At 43.4% G+C, this 15,348-nt stretch overlaps 1 protein-coding gene across 2 annotated transcripts in view; it reads left to right on the top strand.

The window, feature by feature from the left end:
- PSAT1 (phosphoserine aminotransferase 1) overlaps window positions 1–15,110 on the top strand; it is a 35,203-nt gene extending 20,093 nt beyond the window's left edge. The window contains exons 7-9 of one of the 2 annotated variants that reach the window (XM_035304234.3): window positions 13–141; window positions 12,902–13,039; window positions 13,820–15,110. In XM_035304234.3, the coding sequence (XP_035160125.2) occupies window positions 13–141; window positions 12,902–13,039; window positions 13,820–13,925 (373 nt within the window). In that variant the 3' untranslated portion in view covers window positions 13,926–15,110. The remainder of the gene's footprint in view (window positions 1–12; window positions 142–12,901; window positions 13,040–13,819) is intronic. The other variant, XM_078349260.1, reaches the window with a different exon arrangement.
- Window positions 15,111–15,348: the final 238 nt, after the last annotated feature.

Genomic DNA, 15,348 nt, shown 5'->3' with positions numbered 1-15,348 from the left:
TCTTCATTTTAGCATCTACGTTATGGGCTTGGTCCTGGAGTGGATTAAAAACAATGGAGGTGCCGTGGCCATGGAGAAGCTTAGCTCCATCAAATCCCAAATGATTTATGAGATTATTGATAATTCTCAAGGATTCTATGTGTAAGTCAATGGATTTTATCTCGTATTTTGCCGCTTGTGAATTTAAAATCGTGTATGTACTGTGTACCCTTGAAAAGTGGATGTATTCACCTTTCTCTGAGACATTAAAATGCTGGTGAATGTGGGTGGGTGGGTGACCCTGGCCCCCATGAGCAGAGGAGTGGGTGGTGAGTTCTTCCCTCCTGTACGCCACCCCGGGGTTCTCAGGCTATGGGACCTGTGTCCCAGTAGGTAGTGATGTTTATCACACCAAAGCATCGCTCTGGGAAAGAATCTCAGTTCACACCTTGGGGTGGGTACCATCTATTCCGTGCTTGCTTTGTAGGTTTTCTGGGAAAAAACACATGTACTTTATGGAATATGTCAATTTAAGGACTCCTGTTAGAGACCTTTGGGGTAAATACTCACTCCTGGCCTCCTCTTCTGCATTATTTCCCTTTTTAAGAAAGTTACTGCTTTCCTTGTAAAACAGATGCTGTTATCCCGGAGTCTGTCAATGGAGTTGGCTTTGGCATGGGTTGACTCCAGTCTAAATATTTCTGTGACCAAATGATTAATGCATAAGTCTTAACTACTGGCCCTGTACCTGCGTGGGCCACAGAAAATGTTTGGGTCTTGTACTAGTTTCCTGGGGCTGTTGTAACGAAGTACTACAGACTTAGTGGCTCAGAGCATCAGAAAACCTAATTCTCACTCTTCTGGGGCTAGAAGCTCAAAATCAAAGTGTCGGCAGGGGTTTGCTCCCTCCAGAGAGCCATGTCTTGCCTCTCTCAGCTTCTAGTGGCTCCGGGTGGTCCTTGGTTTGTGGTTGTATCACTCCAGCCTCCACATCTGTCTTCACATGGCCTTCTCCTTTCTGCCATGTCTTCCCTTCTTTCTCTTAAAAAGAGAGGTCTTTGGATTTAGGGCCTGCCCAGATAATCCAGGATGATCTCATCTCAAGATCCTTCAAATAATGACATCTGCAAAGGCTTTTTTTTCCCAAATAGGTCCTGTTGACATATTCTGGGGGTTAGGACATGGGCATACCTTTTCATAGGTCACCATTCAATCCACAACAATAGGCCCTTCACCTTCACCAAAATGCCAGATGCGAAACATCCACTGCAGTGTCTGGGATGCAGAGAAGTGTGACAGGTGGTATCTTTATTTGCTTTTCCCTTTTCCTCAAGGTGGGTGCGGTATGTGAAGACCAGACTTTCTGCTGTGTGCGTGTATGTGCGCTGACAAATATACACAAATGCTTAAACTCATGTACCCAACTGAGAATCCCCTTCTTAGTGGTCATTACACTTTGGGGTTCAGTCTGTTGTAACCAAAATACCTGTTTGATGGTAAGTTGGAAATTTGCTCTCTCTCTCAGAGAATTTAGTGGCCACATGGGACAGACAAAATGATGCCTCAATCCTAACTTAGAATTGTATTTTTTAGCCAAGGCTTACTAACACATCTCCATAACCACCCATGGGTGGGCAGTGCTGGTGTACTTTGTGGATGGCATGCTGCTGCCACCTTTGTTCTTGCAATGCTTGTTGCCTCCTCCTGTGAGCTCTTGGCATGCTGTGGCCCTCATCTAGCTGCAAGCCCAGGGGGAGTTAGGCTTGGCAGGATGCCTTGGTCTTTGGGCTCCTTTCCCAGATGCCATCTCAGGGAAGTGATACACACTCTGCATTACTCCCTGTTCTCTGGTTCTGTGCAACAGAGAAGCAAGTGCAGGCTGGGGCTCTGTGCTGGGGAAGCTTCTACCCTAGACCTTGATGTGTGAGTGGGGAGGCCAGGATACCCTGCCTGTGCTCACAGAAGCCATTTAACATGCACAATTAGCAGTAGGTGTCCAAGGAGTTCACAGCCAAGGGCTAAAGAATGTGTCATGAGCCTGGAAAAGGGGGATACTGTTTGGTTGGAGGTGAAGAGAGGGCTTTTGCATGAGCTTATTATGAGTCCTGGTCATGAGTAGAATTAGGCAGAGAAGAGGGCAGAAGCACTTTTAGAAAGGTTAGGACTATCCCTGCAAAGGCACAGAGGGAAGAGTGTACAGTGTGTTTGGGGAGCAGAGCATGGGCTGCTTGAAGGGGATGGCTTATGCTGAGATTGGAAGGAAGGTCTGTGGAAGCTTCCGAGGATGTATTTAGTCCACCTATTCATTCATTCATCTACCTGCCCACCCATCCATCTATCCATACACCTATTCACTCATCCATTCATCTGTCCACCTATTCACCTATACATTCATCTACTCATCCATCTACCATTGACCCACCCATCCATCTATTGATTCACCATCCGGCTACCTATCCATCATCCACCCCCTCACTCATCCATCTATCCATCCATCATCCACCCATCCTTCCACCCACCCATCCACCCATTTATATATATACCCACCCATTCATTCACCCATCCACTCATCCATACAGATGTGTAGGCACGATATTAGAGGACAGAAAGAATGGTGATACCTCTGGGAAAAAATTAAAGGAATCAGGAACAAAATAAGAAAGCACAGAAGGAATTCTGGGAATCTCCTAAATCCATCTCCGCTGTCCCTATGTCCTTTAACTCCAAGCACTCAACCTGGGCCTCTCCCAGAAGGCAGCCTGCTGAACTAATGTGGCAGGTGGGTCTTCTGGGGCATCTGGTCACCCTTCACACCCAGAACTCCTCACTCATTTATGAACTGCCTTGACCCTGGACTTCTGGTCCTTTTCAGAATAAACCTCTTTGTGGGAACTCCCACCACCCCCTCAGCTGCCTGCCTGAGCATCATCCCAGGCACTTGGTGTCCTGTGGGACCTTGTTGCTGGAGTGGAGAGGAGGCTTTACTCTGTCTCTCCTCTGTTTACAGCTGGAGACTCCCAGGCTGTACCTGAACTCACTTGTGTTTTCAGGAAATTCTTCTTTTCTCTGGAACTGTGGAAATACTTGAGCATGGCCCATGGGAGGTGGGCACTTTTAAAGAGGAATACCTAGAATTAGAATTTGCAGTTTACCACCACCTTTGCTCCTGTTTTGTCTCTGAGAAGATGCACAACTTCTCACTTCTATGCCCCCTGACTCGTAAGCCAGCTCTTTTACTTAACATAGTTCCAGGTTGTTTGCTGGGGGTTGCACCAGCCTTGCCAGTGACCTTGGCAGGGAATGCTGGGACTGGATAAGAGAACAATCGAAGCCTCCAAGTTGATTCCATAACCCAGTCACTCACACTGTGCTGGCTGACCCCATGCTGAACTCACGTGGGCTTAGAATTCCCACTTTGCCATTGTGGTGCATGTGACCTCGTGCAAATGACCTAACTGCTCTAAGCTACAGTTTTCTCATCTGTACAATGGAGGTAATAATGATACATACTTCTTATAACTGTCAAGAGAATTAAAAGGAAATGTTTCTGAATCACGAGTATAAAATATAAGGATTGAGAACATTTTTACATTAAGGATGGAGGACTCTTGTGCTGGTTAATTTGTATAAAGCTCTACAAACAGTGCTTGGCACATAAAAGGCATTCCTTGCATGTTAGCTCTTAATATCATTATTTGTGATCATTATTCTGTAAAGAAATTAGGATATTCCTAACACTAAGTGCTTATATAATATAAGCTTATGTAATATAATTAATTATATATATAATAAACATTAATTTTATTACATAAGGATGTCCAAGTGACAGATTCCGTGTCTGGATCTGAGGTCACCTTTACCACCTTCTGTGGGTGTCAGGCCTTAGGAAAGAGAAGGAGGCAATTGATGGGTCTAGTGAAGACCCCAAAATTAAATGAAGCAGGCAGAGTCCTAGGCACCTCACACATAAGGTGAATGCATTTTGTCATCTCAACCCTGTGAAGTAGACATTAAGCCTATGCGACAGAAGCACAGATAGAACAAAGATGCAGCTGGGAAGTGGGACCAGCAGGCTATGAACATGGGGGTGGAAGCCTCCTTCCAGAGCCTTTGCTGCTGTCTAAGTCTGGGAGTGCAAAAGGCCTTAGGCCATACAGCTCAAGCCATAAAGTAAAAGCATGACATATTTAAGTCCATGAAAATTTAAAAATTTTGTATGGGCCGGGCGCGGTGGCTCACGCCTATAATCCCAGCACTTTGGGAGGCCGAAGTGGGTGGATCACAAGGTCAAGAGATCGAGACCATCCTGGTCAACATGGTGAAACCCCGTCTCTACTAAAAATACAAAAATTAGCTGGGCATGGTGGTGCGTGCCTGTAGTCCCAGCTACTCGGGAGGCTGAGGCAGGAGAATTGCCTGAATCCAGGAGGCAGAGGTTGCGGTGAGCCGAGATCGCGCCATTGCACTCCAGCCTGGGTAACAAGAGCGAAACTCCATCTCAAAAAAAAAAAATTCGTATGACTTAAGACATCGTAAATGGAATTAAAAATGACAGAATGAGAAAGATGTTGTAGTATATAACACATAAAGGTTACTATCCTTAATATAGGCAAGAACCCACACAGGAATGAAAAAGGATAAGGAAATAAAAATGGGGGGTGTGGTATGAGGAAACAACTCAGAAGAAATGCAACTGCCTCTTAGACACATGGAAACCTGCTGTCTTCATTAGCTCCTTAGCTATTGCAGATTAAAACCATGAGATAGATTTTGCCTTTGATCTGCAGACATTAAAAGGCTTGGTAACATCTGGTGCCAGCAAGGGAATGCACTCTTGGTGACAGTATAAATCTGGACAAATTTGGAGCAAAGATTGCAGCATTCATTGTAATTCAAAACTCACATGTGCTTTGACCAAGGATTATTTATTTATTTATTTATTTATTTATTGAGACGGAGTTTCACTCTTGTTACCCATGCTGGAGTGCAATGGCATGATCTCAGCTCACCGCAACCTCTGCCTCCTGGGTTCAAGCAATTCTCCTGCCTCAGCCTCCCGAGTAGCAGAGACTACAGGTGCGCACCACCACCAGCTAATTTTTGTATTTTTAGTACAGATGGGGTTTCACCATGTTGACCAGGATGGTCTCGATCTCTTGACCTCGTGATCCACCCACCTCGGCCTCCCAAAGTGCTGGGATTATAGGCGTGCGCCACCGTGCCCGGCTGACCAAGGATTTTTATGTCTACACCTTTACCCTTCCCCAGCCCTCTGCCTGGGTATAGCACTGTGCACAAAATTAGGCACCAGCAAATCCATTGTAGGATGTAATGGTGAAGATATGGACACATGCCTATCAATAGGGTCTGATGAAATAAATTAGGACCTGTGGGTAGTATGGAATAACTGCATTGAGAAGGATGGAGCAGGTCTCTGAGCACACATGGGAAGATGACTGTGTTATGTCATCAGACCAAAAGGAGCAAGAGCAAGTGCAGAAAAAGACAAATCTATTAGTCTTTGAAAATGGCAACAAGGCCAGGCGCAGTGGCTGATGCTTGTAATCCTAGCACTTTGGGAGGCCAAGGTGGGAGAATTGCTTAACCCCAAGGAGTTCAAGACGAGCCTGGGCAACACATTGAGACCTCGTCTCTACAAATAATAATACTAATAAAAATTAGCCCGGTGTGGTGGTGTGCGCCTGTAGTCCCAGCTACTCGGGAAGCTAAGGTGGGAGAACTGCTTCATCCTGGGAGGTTGAGGCTGCAGTGAGCTGAGACTGGACCACTGCACTCCAGCCTGCGTGACAGAGTGAGACCCTGCCTCAAACAAAAACAAAAACAAAAAAGCCTACAATAGTGATATATACATACATATGTACACAGACACACATACATGTACACACGCATATACACACAGACGTACATGTGTATATCTAAAATGATCTTGAAGAATGCGCAGCAGACCATAAGGGTAGCCACCTCTGTGGGAACAGGGGTGGCAGAGCGTCATATTTTTATTCAAGATTCTCATAATCGTGTACAAATTTAAAGTTAATTTTTTGTTGACAAAACCAGGTAGTTAAGAGAGGCATTTGGTGGGCTTCTCTCTTTTCACATGCACTTCCTTCGTGTTCCCTGTGTATGTGGCACATCGCTTCAGAGGGCCCTGACTGTGGAGTGATGTTTCTTCATCGACCGCCCATCTCTTGTAACTTTCTTGCATCCCACCACCTCTGTGGGACGGGTGTCCCAGGCTAAAGGTGTATCTCCGCGTGTTCCTCTCCCCTAGTACCTTGGGAAGTCCTGGTGTGTCTCTGAGCAGTGTCTCCCCGAGGGGACTCTCTGGAACTGTCATCCCCACGATAGGAAGGGCTTTTGAGTCATGGGGGAAACACTGTGTTCCTGTCTGGCCTCCTGGGGTTCCTCATTTACGTGGCTGTGGAGCCACTGAGAGGGTTCAGGAAGTCAGGAGTGAGGAGGCCTGCCTAGCTTTGTGAATACAGCATTTCCTAGTTTCTCTGGCCATGGGAACTGTTTTCCCAGAATGCCTGTTGACAGCTTCTCCATGTTCCACCTAGAAGTTGGGAAGTGTGTCTCTTTCCCTGGCTCCCACTTGGACTTTCTGCTTACATAGTTGTAGCCCTGGGGTTACCAGCTGGTTCCACACCCATCCAGGGCCCTCTCAGCCCGCCTTGGCCCCTTCTTCTACTGCGCCCCTCAACCCATTCAAGCAACAGACCTGGTCACCTCTGAAATCTGGTGTTAACTCCAGGAGTTGCTCACTGGGGAGCAGGGGCTAGATCCAGCCCATAGTGATGCTCAGTGGGGGTCACCCTTGTTTAAATACACAATTTGAGCCAACATTGGGCTCTTGGAAGATACTTAGAGATCTAGGTTTCTTATTCCATAATCCATGTGTCTCTGAAAATGGGCAAAAGCAACTTTGACAGGGACACACATGTGTTTCAGGAAAAAAAAGGGAGAGCCTCTTTCTCTGTGGAAGTAAAGACTAGTAGTCCTCCAAGTATAAAATGGGAGAGAGCTTGTTTGCACCTTCCACGCAGGCACCTGTCCTACTCATTTGTGGGAGTGGCACAGGACCTAGGACCTGCTGGCTTTGAGTTTGCCACCCGTGCTTGAAGCTCCTCAGTGCCTGCACCTTGGTACAGACCCTAAGCCTTTTGACCTAGAAAGTATTTTTTTTCAGCCACTTCCTTTTTTTAATTTACAGTTTGCATTCAATGCAAATCCATAGCATGAGACGTTACTATGAATCAAAGCGTAAGTATGCAAACTCAGTGTACAATCCAAAATAGATATGCAGCATTCACGAATAAAGCGGAAGACAGGTTCATTCACATGACAATAGCTTCAGAGCTCTGTGATCTGGTTGTTCCTATGTAGCTTCCTAAAAATGGAAAAAAAATGACTTTGGTCATCAGGACTGCTGTGGCCATATTAGACACTGGAACCCTAGAAAGTTCTTTTTTTTTTTTTTTTTTTTTTTTGGCGGGGGGAGGAAGGCAGGAAGGAAGGGAATAAGGACGGTAGGGAGGAAGGAAGGGATGAAGGAAGGAAGGAAGGAAGGGAGGAAGCGGGGAGGGAGGGAGGGAAGGGAAGAAAGGAAATCAAGCAATGAACGAGACATTGCCGACCTGGATCTAGAGGTTTACAAGTTGATTTCTTTTTTTTTTTTTGAGAGAAGTAAAGAAAAAAAAAATAAGTAAAGGAGAGGAAGAAAGAGGAAGAGAAAGAGGGAGAGTAAATGGAAATATTGCTTTATTTTGAAAAAAATTGGGTATTAATAATGGCCAATCAATGTTTCATTTAAACTAATGGGTAGGTGTGATGTGGTATTGACAAGAATGTATATTTTGTGTATTTGAATTGGAGAGCTCTATAAATATTTATTAAGTTTACTTGTTCTGGATCTGAGTTCGAGTCCTTGATATCCTTATTAATTTTCTGTCTCATTGAATCTAAGTCTCCTATCTGGGTGTTAGGATCGTTAGCTCTTGTTGTTGCATTGATCCTTTTACCACTATATCTTTGTTGCTTTAAAATCTATTTTATCCGATACAAGAATTGCAACTCCTGCTTTTTATTTATTTATTATTTATTTTTGCTCTCCATTTGGTTGGTAAATCTTTCTCCATCCCTTTGTTTTGAGTCTTTGTGTATCCTTGCATGTGAAACAGGTCTGGATGTAACATGCCGTTGGGTTTTGGCTGTGTCTTTTGATTGGGAATTCAGTCAATTTAAATTTAGGGTTACTGCCATTTGATGTTGACTGGCTGTTTTATCCATTTGTTGGTGTAAATTCTTTTTTATGTTGGTGCTCTTTACTTTTTGGTGTATTTTTAGAAAGGCTAATACTGGTTGTTTCTTTCTGTGTGTAATGCTTCTTTCAGAAGCTCTTGTAAAGCAGGCCTAGTGGTAATAAAATCTCTGAGTTCTTGCTTGTTCATAAAAGATTTTATTTTTCCTTCAGTTGTGAAGCTTAGTTTGGCTGGATATGAAATTCTGGGCTGAAGGTTCTGTTCTTTGAGGATGTTGAATATTGGCCCCCACTCTCTTCTGGCCTGTAGAGTTTCTGCCGAGAGATCTGCTGTAAGTCTGATAGGCTTGCCTTTGTGGGTAATCTGACCTTTCTCTCTGGCTGCCCTTAGTATCCTCTCCTTCATTTCAACCCTGGTGAATCTAACGATTATGTGCCTTGGGGTTGCTCTTCTTGAGGAATATCTTTGTGGTGTTCTCTGTATTACCTGGGGTTGAATGTTGACCTGCTTTGCTAGTTTAGGAAAATTTTCCTGAATAATATCCTGAAGGGTATTTTCCAGCTTGGATTCATTCTCTCCGTGGCATTCAGGTATACCTATCAAACGTAAATTTGGTCTTTTCACATAGTCCCACATTTCTTGGACACTTTGCTCATTCCTTTTTATCCTTTTTTCTCTAATCTTTTCTTCACGTTTTATTTCATTAAGTTGGACTTTGACCTCTGATATCCTTTCTTCTGCTTGAACAATTCGAGTGTTTAAACCTGTGCATACTTCTCGGAGTTCCTGTATTGTATTCTTCAGTTCCATTAATTCACTCATACTCCTCTCTTAGTTGTCTATTCTCAATAGGATTTCATCAAACCTTTTTTCAAAGTTCCTAGTTTCTTTACGTTGGGCTACAACATGTTCTTTTAACTCACTGAAGTTTATTATTATCCATTCCTTGAAGAGTGATTCTGTCATCAGGATGCGCTCGTTCTCCATCAAGCCTTGTTCCATTGTTGATGTGGAACTGTGATCATCTTTAGAGGGAGAGGCGTTCTGACTTTGAGTATTCTCAGCCTTTTTACGCTGGTTTCTTCCCGTCATTGTAAATTTATCCTCCTGTCGTCTTTGAAATTACCAACTTTCAGATTAGGTCTCTTGAGTGGACGTCCAGGTTGTTAGTTCCCAGGGCCAGCAGAGCAGCGGCGTTAAAACTGATGGTGCTTTTCTGCCCAGGATTCTCCTGTCGGGCTTCCTTCTTGTTTCCGTTGTAGGCGACTCTGCCTTCCCAGGGCTCCAAACCTCGGTCAGAAGGGGAACCGGTCCTGTTTACTCTGCGCTGAGCGCTGCTGCGTCGAGGTGCCGGCGGAACCGCTGCGCCGACCACGAGAGTCGCACTGGCGACTCCTGTGTTTCCACCACTGGGGGATCTTCTGCTCCGTGAGCGACCAGACTTTGTCTGAAAGTGTGGCGTCCTCTAGTTCTCCGCGCCTTCCCTGAGAGCTGCAATCCCGGGATGTTAGCGATCGGCCATCTTGGATCGTTCTCCGAAAGTTCTTTATAAGAGCTTTCCAGCAGGTCTCTGGGCTTCCCGGTTTCTTCCCTCCATTGTCTCCTGTGTGTGCTACAATTGTTTTTCTAAAACACAGACCACCTTTTGTTGTAGAAAGCAGATTACTCCTCATTGCTCAAGGATCCAGTTCAGTTCCCCACAGGGTACTCCACATCCCCGGCCCTGTGGGTCTTCCCAGCCACGCCAGCCGGGAAGCCAGCGCTCCAGTTAAATCAGCGGACTTGCTCGAAGCCTTTGTGCCTTTGCAGATGCAGCTGTCTGCCAGATGCCCTTCCTTCTTCTCATCCATTGTAACCTGTCTGCATCCCCTCCCCTGAAACCCTGCCAGCCTTGGCTCCACAGAATTCCTTATCTGGCTTCTCTGCCCTTGCAACCTTTGTTATGTATAGTAATCGTGATTCCCTTTGGAGCCATCTCTCTGTAGACTAGGAGCTGATAATTTCCCTTAATCTTTTTTTTCTCCCTCCAGTCCCATACTGAAGACATTCTCCCATGGGTAGTGCATAAATATTTGTTGCATAACAATTTAATCTTTAATTTCTTGCTTTTATGACATTATTGCTTTGTGAGATCTTCTGCTTTCACGATAAGATGGGTAAATTGTAGGGAGAGGAACTGTAAATACAGATACTTAATACTTCCTGCTTTCAATTTCTCTCTCCCTTTATTTATTTATTTATTTATTTGTTTATTTATTTATTTATTGGTAGAGACGGAGTCTTGCTCTGTCACCCAGGCTGGAGTGTCGGCTCACTGCAACCTCCACCTCCCTGGTTCAAGCAGTTCTTCTGCCTCGGTCTCCCAAGTCGTCGGGACTAAAGGCACACACTGCCACGCCCAGATAATTTCTTTTGTATTTCAGTAGAGATAGGGTTTCATTGTGTCCAGGCTGGTCTTGAACTCTCCTCCCACCTCAGCCTTCCAAAGTGCTAGGATAACAGGTGTGAGCCACCATGCCGGCCAATTTTTTTCTCTTAAATTAAATGTGCTTTTAGTTGCTCCACCTCTCTGATTGGAGCCTCACATAGGGAGCCTGAGGCAGTGGAATATCAAAAGAGGGTAGCTGCTGAATGTTTAATTTCAGTGTCAGCTGTGAAACCTACCACTTCGAACAGTGGGGCCTGGAATTCAGGCTCAAAGTCCTTTCCACATATTTGGTCCCCCTTTTGGCCTCTCTCTTGCTTGAAGGTGTGTACTAGACTTTCATTAACTCTAGCAAGAATTACAGATATGGCCTCAGGGCGCCTCTCACACTGCCTTCATTTGCTGTAATTTTAATGAATTCCACCCCATGAAAGTATAAGAATAAAATAGGATATACTTGGGCAAAGGGAAAGAGAGGGTTATTACCTACTGTACTTTTTTTTTTTAATTGCAGAGTAATGTCAGCTGTTTTTCCATTTATCTCCTTTGATTGTCTGTGAAAAATAATTTTGGCTGCTTATTTTCCAAAGCAGAAACTGAAGTCAAACATGAATCTTTTCTAGACAAAAATTCACTCATAATCATTTTTGAGAGTCTGTATGTGCCTTATGCAAGGTGCTGGGAATAAAAAGATGAATTTATTCCCATAAATACATATACCTACCGTGTGTGTACCCAGAAAAATTAAAAATAAAAATTTTTTTAAAATATAAATGTATTAACAGTTGCTTATATAGTATTTAATGTTCCAGCCACAGTTTTAAATTGTGTCAGTTATTTATTTCTGCATCATAGAACACCCTAAAACTTAATGGCTGAAAACAACCACCATTCTCTTCCTCATGGTTCTTTAAGTCAGCGGGTTGGGCTGAGCTCAGCTGGGGGGTTCTTCTGCTGGTCTTGGGATGCCTCATTCGACTGAAGTCATCATCTGGTTATTCATTTGGAGCCAGATGGTCTACAGTGGTTTCACATATCTGGCAGTTGGTGCTGGCTGTTGGCTGGGACACTTATCTTCAGCATGCTGTTATTTCAAACATGCTTAAGTGACAGCAATATTTTAAGAGAGTGAGAAGAGTCTGGGTGTGGTGGCTCACGCCTGTAATCTCAGCACTTTGGGAGGCTGAGGTGGGCAAATCGCTTGAGGTTGGGAGTTTGAGGCCAGCCTGACCAACATGGAGAAACCCTTTCTCTACTAAAAATACAAAATTAGTCGGGTGTGGTGGCGCATACAAGTAATTCCAGCTACTTGGGAGGCTGAGGCAGGAGAATCACTTGAACCCAGGAGGCAGAGCTTGTGGTAAGCTGAGATCATGCCACTGCACTCCAGCCTGGGCAATAAGAGTGAAACTCTGTCTCAAAAAAAAGAGAGAGAGAGAAAGTGGGAAGAGAGGCTGTAAGATCTCTTGAGTCCTAGCGTTGGAAGTTGAAGAGTCTGTTGTACTCTTTTGGCCAAAGCCAGTCACAAGGCCAGCCCAGATTCAAAACGTGGAAAACTAGATTCCATCTCTTCTTATTTTTAAATGGGCGACAAAAATTCTCTATAAACACTGACTTATTTAATCCTCACAACAATTTGAGGTGGTTGACATAGGTTCCTTATTATTTCCATTGTTCAGATGAGGAAGGTGAGGCACAGCTGAGAGAGGTTAAGTAACTTGTTCAAGGTCACACAGCTTGGGGCAGTATACCATAGTAAGTCCTTTGGAAGTTGCTGCTCATTATTTTTACCTTACAGCCACTATAGGACCAACTTATTATTTCCCTGCAGGCTTGCAGAGCAGAGAAAGGGGTCAGTCACAGTTGCCATGTGGCTGCCATGTGTTGGAAGCTTCATATATATAGTACCACTAAACTGTCACAACTTGTCTGAAATGAAATGGAGATACTATTATTCCGAATATCCAGGTGAGGAAACTGAGGCTGATGGAAATTAAGTACAAGTCATACAAGGGGATGATAACCCACTGTTCCATATGCAAGAGTCTGATTTCCCTAAGAAAACAAATGTGCTGGGGCAGATTTTGTTTTTTTTTTTAAAATCCTGTGTGTGCATCTAGGAAGTGCTAAAAAAAAAAAAAAAGAACCTGTTGATTTGTTGATGGCAATCTATACATTTCAGAAAAGTAGCTGGAATAACAAACATGTTTTTCAGATGTCCAGTGGAGCCGCAGAATAGAAGCAAGATGAATATTCCATTCCGCATTGGCAATGCCAAAGGAGATGATGCTTTAGAAAAAAGATTTCTCGATAAAGCTCTTGAACTCAATATGTTATCTTTGAAAGGGCATAGGTGAGTACATCTGCAGTCCACAAACTTGGCAAAGAATTGGCTTAGTTTATCAAATGCAGAATAAAACAAATCTATAGGAGCCTGCTTATCTTGGAGAAGCAATTATGTAATTTGTTTGGCCAACCCAGCTATTACAAGGATATGCCTTCCTCCTGTTGTTTATGGAACCCTTTGCATAATTCCCCAGCTGAGAGTATAATGGAACTACATCTTCCATTGGGGTTTTGGCAGAATTACCTTTGAAAATCTCTTACACTGCTTGTATAGCACAGAGGTTGCCATTCCATCTCTGCTGAGGCCAGCCCCACTCTGGTTTGGAGGTAGAATATCATTATTCCCTCTGAATATCAAATTGCATAGCCAGTCTTGCATGCTGTATGAAAAATAAATGTCCTTACATAAGAATAGCAACAGGGAGATGCCTGGCCCCCATCTTGATGGCAGTGTCACAGGAGGCTCATGAATGGTGAGCAAGAATCACTATCTTCTTCCAGCTTATCTTTTCTTCCCTGCATCTTGTTTTCTTTCTTTGCCAAGAGTGAGTAGTTCGAATGACTCTAGGTTAAATGTGAGCATGGTGAACCTTCACAGCTTAAGGGAGAATTTTATGATGACTGAGAGGCATGAAGCTCTGTACCACCTGTCTGGAGTTTTTAGTTGGGAGACTGGACACAATGGTCTCAGGTGCTGCAACTCTCAGGAGCTGGTGGCTAGAAAATGTCATTTTGGTGCTAAATTAGATGTTTTTCTTCATAATGGTTGGATCTTTCATCATTCTAGGTCTGTGGGAGGCATCCGGGCCTCTCTGTATAATGCTGTCACGATTGAAGATGTTCAGAAGCTGGCCACCTTCATGAAAAATTTTTTGGAGATGCATCAGCTATGAACACATCCTAACCAGGATATGCTCTGTTCTTGAACGACATACAAAGTTTAAAGTAACTTGGGGATGGCTACAAAAAGTTAACAAACAGTATTTTTCTCAAATTAACATATTTATTATGAGCAGCAGCAAAGCACCTATGGCTCTGCAAAGCTGGTGGGACCTAATGTTCGCCTTAATTCTGACTTGAACTGGCAGCATTTTAAGAAATCTTCCCATTGCTTTTCTAACAAATTCCAGCTTATTTTGCCTTTGCTGCTACTTTTTCTAGTTAGATTTCAAACTTACCTATGAACTTAATAATGCAAACTGCAATTATTTCTGGAGTCATAGGAACACACAGCACAGAGGGTAGGTGGGGCCCTCTAGGTGCTGAGTCTAGACATCTGTGGGCTTGGCAAAGAATTGGCTTAGTCTTTCAAATGCAGAATAAAACAAATCCATAGGAGTCTGCTTAGCTTGGAGTAGCAGTTATATACTTTCTTAGGCCAACCCAGCTGTTACAAGGATGTGCCTTCCTCCTGTTGCTTATGAAACCCTTTGCATAATTCCCCAGCTTTGAGTATAATGCAGCTATGTCTTCCATGGGGGTTTATGGGTTCAGTGGCTGTTGATTCAAGGTCAACACTGACGATTTGGGGAATGGTTTAGGAGTACCAGGCAAAGGGCAAACTGTAGATCCAGCTTTTTACTGTTATTACAAGAGAAGTGACATATTTTATATATGTTTATATTAGCAAGGTCTGTTTTTAATACCATATACTTTATATGTCTATGCATTTGTATTTCTAATAATACAGTTATCACTGATACACGTAGAGACTTTCAGAACTTATTAAATCCTTGACCTTGTGCATTATAGCATTCCAGTAGCAACAGTTGCATTCCCTTCTCAGTCTTCCCCTTCCTCTTTTAAGCTGTTTTATGAAAAAGAGCTAGAAGTTCTTGATTCATTTTTACCCTTCTTTCCATTGGTAGAAGAAAAAATTGATTGGTTGTTTGTTTAATTATGCCATTAAACTAAACATTTCTGTTAAATTACCTTATCCTCTGTTCTCTTGACTGTTTTCTTTGTAATGTTTGATGATGAGAGTGATACTTTGCTGAAAAGTCTTCCCCCTATTGTTAACCTATTGTCAGTATTTTATGTTGAATATGTGAAGAACATTAAAGTCCTAAAACATCTAAGCCCTTGTCAATGAATTTCTTTACCTGCTTTTCAGACAAATAGTTCTTTTTTAAACTTTATGATGTGAAAGCTTGAGGTCTAAAAATAGCACCTGCTAAGGGTCATTTAGTTCAACCAAAGGTGTGAGACTTAACTCTCGCGCATCCATTTAAACAAATTCAGCAGTGTGGGAGCTTTCCATTCGCTTTTGGAACAGGCGTTATCAGCAAACCACCTTCCATCAAAGCTCAAGTGTAA

The sequence above is a fragment of the Callithrix jacchus genome, chromosome 1 (genome assembly GCF_049354715.1).
Source record: "Callithrix jacchus isolate 240 chromosome 1, calJac240_pri, whole genome shotgun sequence".
In the NCBI taxonomy this organism is placed as follows: Eukaryota; Metazoa; Chordata; class Mammalia; order Primates; family Cebidae; genus Callithrix; species Callithrix jacchus.
Note: the sequence above shows the minus strand (reverse complement) of the source record. Positions and strands in the feature narration are given on the sequence as shown.